At 48.7% G+C, this 9,142-nt stretch overlaps 1 protein-coding gene across 2 annotated transcripts in view; it reads right to left on the bottom strand.

Moving 5' to 3' along the window:
* Positions 1 to 2,983: 2,983 nt before the first annotated feature.
* Positions 2,984 to 9,142, bottom strand: part of SERPING1 (serpin family G member 1) — a 12,250-nt gene continuing 6,091 nt past the window's right edge. For both annotated transcript variants that reach the window (XM_035012887.1, XM_035012886.1), the window contains 4 exons: positions 8,730 to 8,933; positions 8,397 to 8,536; positions 4,527 to 4,746; positions 2,984 to 3,491 (listed from right to left, as the gene is read on the bottom strand). In XM_035012887.1, coding sequence (XP_034868778.1) covers positions 3,238 to 3,491; positions 4,527 to 4,746; positions 8,397 to 8,536; positions 8,730 to 8,933 — 818 coding nt within the window. In that variant the 3' untranslated portion in view covers positions 2,984 to 3,237. The remainder of the gene's footprint in view (positions 3,492 to 4,526; positions 4,747 to 8,396; positions 8,537 to 8,729; positions 8,934 to 9,142) is intronic.

Here is a 9,142-nt window from a genome sequence, read left to right as displayed (position 1 = left end):
GCTCTCTCTGTGTCCGTTAAATAGATAACATCTTTGAAAAAAAAAAAAAACAAACCTTCAAAAAGTGACACATGCTCTTTTATAAGAAAAGCCTCAGAACAGAAATATTTCAATTCTCTCCACTTCCAGATTTAGATTTTCTACTCTTTTCTTGCTACCAGGATGTGGGGATTCATTCATTCAATCATTCAATTATTTCTTTTGTTTATTTGTGTGTGTGTGTGTGTGTGTTTTAGGGTAAGGCGCTTTAATAGGTTTGATGGGGACACATGGTGCAGAGCATGAGAAAATACAGATCAGGGGGTGCCTGGGGGGCTCAGGCGGTAGAGAGTTGGACTCTTGGTTTTGGCTCAGGTCATGATCTCATGGGTCATGGGATTGAGCCCCGCATGGGGCTCTGCGCTCAATGGGGAGTCTGCTTGAGGTTCTTTCCCTCTGCCCCTCCCCCACCTGCATGTGTGTGTGCACACATGCTTTTTATCTCTAAAATAAATAAATCTTTTTTAAAAAGGAAAAGAAAATACAGATCGGGGGCACCTGGCTGGCTCGGTTGATAGAGCTTGTGACTCTTGACCTCCAGGGCTGTGGGTTCGAGCCCCACATTGGATATAGAGATTACTTAAAAATTTTTAAAATCTTTAAAAAAAAAAAAGAAATCTGATTTAAAGTCCAGTTTGGGAAGAAAGGAAGGAAGCCTGGTCAAATAAACTACCTACTGAATTTTAATTCAGACAACGTGGGATCAATTAACAGCTGTCTGACCTTTGGATAGTTACTTAATCTTTCTGAGCTTTAGCTTCCTTATCTCACAAACAGGAGTAATACCTGGCTCTCAGCATGGTGGGGAAGGTCCAAAAAATTGGCAAAGGACCGTGCCCGTGGGTCAGAATCACTTTCCACCTCCTGATTCTGCTTGTCCATATCTCAGGTGGGCACTGAGCCCCATCTTCTTTTTTTTTTTTAAAGATTTTATTCATTTATTTGACAGAGAGAGACACAGCGAGAGAGGGAACACAAGCAGGGGGAGTGGGAGAGGGGGAAGCAGACTTCCCGCGGAGCAGGGAGCCCGATGCGGGGCTCGATCCCAGGACCCTGGGATCATGACCTGAGCCAAAGGCAGACGCTTAACGACTGAGCCACCCAGGCGCTCCTAAGCACCATCTTCAAGTCAAGATCGCCCCAAGGAGGGAGGACTCTTCCTGAATTTAGGAGGTGCATTTACTTTCAACAACCCCTCACATACAAATCACTTCACACTACATTCCGCCCTGGGCCATAGCGAGGGGAACCAGCCTGAAGGGTGAGAGTGCGTGAGCCTGGCTGCAGTCCCCAGATAGCTGAGTTTTTGCACTACCACCCTGCCCATGCCTCAGTTTCTCCTTGTCACCAGGGTATTCCTTGAGAGGGGGATGGGGAAGCCGGATTCTACAGGCAGCTTGAGAGCCTAGCAGGAGGCAGCGGCGATGTAAGCACATATTCTGGTGGTTCTGATGGCCTTAGGAAATCACACACCCTCCAGAAACAGCTCAGGCAGGGCCAGCTTGACCGAAGGTAAGACCCTGTGGGGACACCAAATCTTCCTGAAGGGCACATGCCTGATGAAGCTCTGTGGAGCAGGCTGACATCCAGAAATCGGGCCTCATGCTTGGCTTGACAACACGGTAACAGCAGGAGGGGAAGGGGGCTGGTGTAGACACAGTGGGCGGGGGAATAGGGACAGGGGACCGAGACCAAAATGGGATGAGAAGGGGGAGAAAAGGAGAGAGGAAGGTAGAAGGAGGGAACATAAAAGTTGGAGGGAACGTCGGTGAGTCGAAGGGTAGAAGCTAGAAACGAGAACACATTGAGACATCTTCAGAGCTGAAAAGAACACTTGGGGGCGCCTGGCTGGCTCCGTCAGAAGAGCGTGCGACTGTTGGTCTCAAGATTGTGCGTTCGAGCCCCATGTTGGGTGTAGAGATTACTAAAAACAAATAAAACTTCAAAAAAATACCAAAAAAATAAAATCTATCTTCCTATTTGTGCCATCAAGCTGGAGGTTTTGAAGGCAGGCAGGAGGGTTAAGTCATCTTCACACTTCTGCTGCTTAGCATCGTGCCTGACGCAATCCTAGGCACTCAGTGAACAACTCAGTTAGATATTTAAGAAAAGTCAGGTTTTCCAGACAGAAGGGCAGAGAGATAGAAGAGAGTGGCTCTGAACTTCAGAGTCAAAGCCACGCTTTCACATCCCAGTTCTGCCATTTCCCAACTACAAGACTTTGAGCAAGACTTCCCCTTGCCGAGTTTTCCATACGACGTTGTAGTGAGGAGCAAAGGTCTACAAGGCTCATGGCAGGCTGCCCAAGTAAGTTCCCAACAACGTTAATCACTGCTTACTGTCATAGTTGTTGTAGACAAGGGACACGGGGGACTGCGATAAATGCAGGGCCCCGGGGCGCCTGGGTGGCTCATTCAGTTAAGCGTCTGACTCTTGGTTTTGGCTCAGGTCATGATCCCGGGGTCCTGGGATCGAGCCTGGCATAGGGCTCCCAGCTCCGTGGGAAGCCTGCTTCTCCCTCTCCCTCTGCCTGCCTCTCCCCCTGCTTGTGCTCTCTCTCTGTCAAATAAATAAATAAATAAAATCTTAAAAAAGAAAAAGACAGCTCCCTTCTGAGGCCTTTCTTGGAACTCTGCCATTGCAGGGTAGCCTGATGGAAGGATGCAGGAGATGATGGAAGGATGCAGGAGATATACAATTGAGGCCATTATAGATCAGTCATCCCCCAACTATTACAGATGCATGAGCAAGCCCGGGGAAGGTCAGCCAGGTCAAACCAGATCAGAAAGACCATTCAGCTAATCCCAAGACTCACATGAAATAACAAATAGTTGCTATTTTAAGCCACTAAGTTTAGAGTGACTTGTTACACGGCAATACTAGCTGATACAGGGGTCATGGGTGCCCTTGTCCTCTAAAACGGAAAGGTAAGTAAGAGAGGAAGTCATGGTCTGCTGGGTTTTATTTGTAGAGTCTGGTGAACATAAACCAGAGGAAGCTGTAAAAAGTGCTTTGGGGAGCCACAGGGAAGGGATGATAGAAGTAGGTCCCTTCGCGAGACCCTGAGGGAGCCCTTCACATGGAGAGCAGGGCACCCCTGGGGCAGGAGGTGGCTGGGGGGCAAGTCCAGGCAGGGCTGCCACTGGAAGAGCGAGGCTTGAGGGGGACGGCTTGCCTTAGCCTGGTGCCTTGTGGGTCTCAGACCCGGGGGTCATACACCCGCCCCATGAAGACAGGGAGCCTGTGTTGCTGGTCCCAGAGCAAGAAGAGGAAGGGCTGATGCACTTCGAAGAGCAGCAAATTGCGGGCCACGGAGATGGCCGAGGCTGCCGCCGCCTCCACCCCGGACTCCGTCAGCTCCAGCGTGGTCTGGTGCTGCATCGCAGAAACCTGAAGATCCATGTCCTCGGTCAGCCCGCACAGGTTGAGGTCATAGAAAAAGTCAAAGAATTCTAGAGCATAACCAGACAAAAACAAAGAGTCAAAGAGGAGCAGAAGGGGGACCTGCCTGGCTCAGTCAGTGGAGCGTGCGACTCTTGATCTCAGGGTCGTGAGTTCAAGCCCCACACTGGGTGTAGAGATTACTTAAAAAAAAGAAAAGAAAAGAAAAAGAAACACCAGCATGAAAGCCTCAGGTACTGGAGATATTTGTCCTAAATTTTCTGGGTTGGTCCCAAGTCCCAATATTCTCTCTGTCCTCCTCCTTGCTTGTTATATTGTACATTGTGCCTTCTGGTACAGTTCATGGAATCCTCTATCAGTGAGCCCATCTTCGCTCCAACCGCCACCTTCTCTGAAGAGGTGAGAGGCCTTGCCCCACCCCCCAAAGAACCCTGAAAAATGATGTCCTTGTGTCCAAGGACCTTAGAAGTGAGGTAATACATCAGAAAGAGGTCATGTGTTATCAAATGAGGTCATATACAAGGGTGTAATGTCATATACTAGGAAACAAGTTCACCTATTAGAGGGTCAACTTCTATAACAGAGAATGAAGTGGTATATCTGGACATGAGGTTCAAAGATCAGGAAGTGAGGCCAAAGGTTAGGTAATAGAGTGTTGCCTCCTCCAAACTCAAAAGTGTCCAGACTGTATTATCCAGATAGCTTCTTGCATAGTCCATGGGGTGGTTGAGTGTTATGAAAGGTCCGGAGGGAAGGAGTGTCTATGACCCATCCTGGCCACCTGTCCCAGTGTCTTTGTCACAATGAACCACAGTGGAAATAGTCAAGCTGGAGACCTGGGTTGGTGTTCTTGCTTCTAACTAGCTCAAGGGACCTTGGGTAAGTCTGGTAAACTTCGAGTCTCACCTTCCTCAATGATCCAATGGGATAATAGCATCTGCCCCTCTCACTCACAGGACTGAGGAACGACCTGTTATTATGGGTGTATAAAATACTCTAGAGAGTGCTAAACCACACTTTAAGGACACCCCCATCCCCACCCCACCCAGTGGCCTAGGAACAATCCTGAGCTGCCAGGGGCTCACTCAGTTTCTCCATGATTATCAGCATGTCCTGGTTGCTCTTCACTTTGATGCGGGGCAGCGTCAGGAGGGTGGGCTGGAACTTGCTCATCTCCAGCTTCTTCATGATGGCCTTGAAGACAGTGGGGTTGAGAGCCTTCTCCAGGTCTTCGAGATGGTGTTTCGTGCTCTGGGGCACCAGGATCACCAAGCTCAGATTGTGGGAGAGCTGCAGCTGCCCCACCTGGAGAACAAGAGATGCACCTTATCCGTCTTCCTACCCCAGCTCTCCTGGATCCCACCCCCTACGTCCCAAGGCTTATTCTCAGTCTGCTGTCATCATCCATGCTATTGCAACAGCCGCAACTGGACCTGGGCTCCCAAGCTTGGGGACAAAATGGGGATGCCGGCTGGGTGAACAGTGCTGGTCTAACTCCATGCACGTGAGATACAGAGGAACGAGTATGGCTTTCTGATCACACAGGCTGAGGACTACACCCTGACTCCAAGGCTAACTAGCTATGGAATATAGGCAAGTGATTTGATCTGAGCCCTGTTCCTTCCCCTTCCAGTATGCTGTGCATAAAATATGTAACATGCAGGGGCACCTGGGTGGCTCAGTCGGTTGAGCGTCTGCCTTTGGCTCAGGTCATGATCCCGGGGTCCTGGGATGGAGCCCTGCATCGGGCTCCCTGCTCAGCGGACAGCCTGCTTCTCCCTCTCCCTCTGCCCTTCTCCCAACTTGTGTGCTCTCTCTCTCTCAAATAAATAAATAAAATCTTTTTTAAAAAAAGAAGATTTTATTTTTAAGTAATCTCTACACCCAATGTGAAGTTCGAATCCACAATGCCAAGATCAAGGGTCACATGGTCTACCAACCAAGCCAGCCAGGCACCCCGGTCCTTTTAAAGACTTTTGCTGGCTCTTTACAGCCTACAAGATGAAGTATAAATCTCTCAGTGTGGCATTTGAGACTGTGGACAAGCCAGTCCTAGCCTACCTTTCAAGCTTGCCATTAAAAGGACTTCCAACTGGTGGTCAGACGGAAGTACAACACAGGTATGGGACCCATAGGTCTAATATTTTTTTTTTTTTTAAAGATTTTATTTATTTATTTGACAGAGAGAGACATAGTGAGAGCAGGAACACAAGCAGGGGGAGTGGGAGAGGGAGAAGCAGGCTTCCCGCGGAGCAGGGAGCCTGATGTGGGACTCGATCCCAGGACCCTGGGATCATGACCTGAGCCGAAGGCAGATGCTTAACGACTGAGCCACCCAGGCACCCCCCGTAGGTCTAATATATAGGGATTCTCAACCCTGGGTGAATTTGCCCCCAGTGGGCACTTGACAATGTCTAGAGACATTTTGGTTGTCAAACTGGAGGAGAGGGGACTCACAGGACTGCTGGTATCTAGTGGATAGAGGACAGGGATGATGCTAAATCCTACCCAATGCCCAGGATCATCCTCCTAACAAAGAATTATCTAACCCAAAATGTCAATAGTGCCAATGGGTCCTGTCTACAGACCTTGAATCTCTGACCAAAAGATTACCATGTTGTGGTCTTGACTTTTCCAGCCAGTAAACCTTAGCACACTGGAGTTGGTAAATCTAACCTCCTTAGTCGGGTAAATGCTCTTAAGTCCCAGAAAGATTTAGAATTAAGTGTGGGTATGACAAAGTAAACCAACTCCGTAGTATTTTTTTTATTCCCTTTTTGAGAGAGAGGGAGAGAGAGAGCATGAGAGCGTGAGCAGAGGGAGGGGCAGAGGGAGAGGCAGACTCCCTGCTGAGCTGGGAACCCAACGTGGGGCTCGATCCCAGGACCCTGGGATCACAACCTGAGCTGAAGGCAGATGAGTAACTGACTGAGCTGCCCAGGCGCCCCAATTCCATAGTATTAACATCAGGGTAAATTGAGGATAATCTGTGTGTCTGTTATTCAAAATAGTCCTTATAATTTTTAAGAGAATCAGACATACTAATTTTATGCTTTGAAGCAAAAAGGTGTAGGATAATTAAATGTGAGAAGGATATTAAGATGTTGGTGGAAAGCTGATTTACCCTTCGAATTTAATTTTTATTTCATAGTGGCCTTTCGGTGCTTGGAAGATATGGCCAAGCAAGGTTGTAATTCAGCTCTGATGGGTAGCTGACATGCTTAAAAAGAAAATCAAATATATTAAACCTACCCATGCCATTCTGGTTTTGTTAGTTATGAGTGCCCAACTATATCGGATAGGCATAAATGGGTGGGTGGAAAGGTGCATGAGTGGTTAAGAATGGTCAGAGGTAACCTCTTCTCTGAAGCCTTCCTGGACACCCCTACGTGGATTATACCCTTTACCACCCTCCAGTAATTTCATTCATTTATTCAGCAAACCTACAATGAGCACTTATTATATGTGGCATTGTTCTAGGCCCTGGGGATAGGAAACAAGGCTGGTAAGGTTTCTGTTCCCGAGGGGAGAGACCATATTTCAGGGAGACAAAGAATATTGTAATAAAATAAGCAAATAAACAACCTAATTTCTGATAATGAAAAGAACCATGAATATAATCAACCAGGGCAATGTTTCAGGGTGAGGAGGGAGCTACTTTAAGAAGGGGGAAGTTCTCGCCATCAAGGTGACCTTTGACCTGACACCCAGGTGCACAGAAAGAACAAGTTATGGGCGCCTGGGTGGCTCAGTCGTTAAGCGTCTGCCTTTGGCTCAGGTCATGGTCCCGGGGTCCTGGGATCGAGTCCCACATCGGGCTCTCTGTTCGGCGGGAAGCCTGCTTCTCCCCCTCCCACTCCCCCTGCTTGTGTTCCCTCTCTCGCTGTCTCTCTCTCTGTCGAATAAATAAACAAAATCTTTAAAAAAAAAAAAAAAAAAAGAACAAGTTATGTGAAAATCTGAGTGAGAAAGGGTCCAGGCAGAGGGAAAAGTTAGGGAAATCTCCCTCCCAAGGTTGAACAAGCCTGGGTATTCTCCCATTGTTTTCTATCTCCTAAATCTCTGTCTTGCTGTCCTAACAAGGCAGAAGTATCTAGATATATCTAGAAATCATTAGAATCTTCTGGGCTCCACAGTCAATCTTCCCTCCCTCCCCATCCGCTGAAATTCTACTGTTCAATTTCTGCGAGGGAACGTGGGTAAGCCATTTACCACATGCACACCTGTCTACACCTACCACATCCATGCACACACGTGCATCTACCACATCCATGCACACACGTCCACACCTACCATATGCATGCACACACACCTACACCTACCACATCCATGCACACACGTCTACACCTACCACATGCACGCATACACACCTACACCTACCACATACATGCACACACGTCCACACCTACCACATCCATGCACACACATCTACACCTACCACATCCATGCACACATGTCTACACCTACCACATCCATGCACACACGTCTACACCTACCACATGCACGCATACACACCTACACCTACCACATCCATGCACACACGTCCACACCTACCACATCCATGCACACACGTCTACACCTCCCCAGACACGTGTACACCTATGTACGCATGCTGTACGTGGGCACACACATACACACAGGACTTACTAAGCCACCAGGGGCTCCTGGTGGGTTAGACGGGAAAGAGACACTGATGAACAGACTCACTTTTGACCATTTGACGCAGTTGAGATGAAGAAACTTTAGAATCCAGCTTTCCAGCCTAAAATAAACAATGCCTGCCTCGGCCAAGCTAGAGAGGGGAGAAGCAGAAGAGATAGGGTAGAAATACAGATGAAAGGAGTGGAAATGATGAATTCGTAAAGGTATACCCCAAATTGATGGGGCCACAGCAGGAAAGACATCAGGACCCGCCAGAGGCTCTGAAACAAGAGTGGGAAGGGCTGAGAACATACCTTGGCCTTCAAGGTCGGGTCAGTGAAATGGGCCACAGGGTACTTCTTGCTGTTCATCATCAATGCTTTTATCACAGAGGACTTGAGGTAAAAGGGCTCCATCGAGGTTCTTTTCGGATCAAATGTTGTCTTCCACTTGGCTAGCAGGGAGGGGAAGGAGGGTTACTCTCATGCAGGTCAGAAAGGATGAAGAGGAGCGAAAAGCCCCACTGGCAAGGGGTGGGGCGGGCTCAGTGGGACCCCGTTGTGGAACTCGGGGTTGCGTGGGCTTTGAAGCCCGGAGGAGAGAAAGGACCCGGGATGGAAAGAGCACTGGGTCCAGGGCTCCCTTACCATTTAGGTAGACGGCGTTGAGGAGGACAAGGCGGGTGTCAGAGGGCAGACTTTCCAGCAGCTGTGTGATCTTGTGGTTGGTCTTCTCTGCCACCCAGGCGTTGATGAGCTCCGTATTGACATCACTGTCATTTCCCAGGACTCTGGGGCCGCTGCCATACAGGCTCTGAGAGGCAGTCACAAAGCTGTCCCTTATGACCAGGTCTGGGGGAAGGGGGCAGGTGGAGAGAGGGAGGCATGAGTCCCCAGAACATCCTCTCCCTTTTTTTTTTTTTTTTTTAAAGATTTTATTTATTTATTTGAGACAGAGAGAATGAGAGAGAGAGAGAGAGAGAGCACATGAGAGGGGGGAGGGTCAGAGGCAGAAGCAGGCTCCCCACCGAGCAGGGAGCCTGAGGCGGGACTCGATCCAG

This window comes from Mirounga leonina, unplaced genomic scaffold (genome assembly GCF_011800145.1).
Source record: "Mirounga leonina isolate KUSES-001 unplaced genomic scaffold, KU_Mleo_1.0 Mir_166, whole genome shotgun sequence".
Classification (NCBI taxonomy): Eukaryota; Metazoa; Chordata; class Mammalia; order Carnivora; family Phocidae; genus Mirounga; species Mirounga leonina.
Note: the sequence above shows the minus strand (reverse complement) of the source record. Positions and strands in the feature narration are given on the sequence as shown.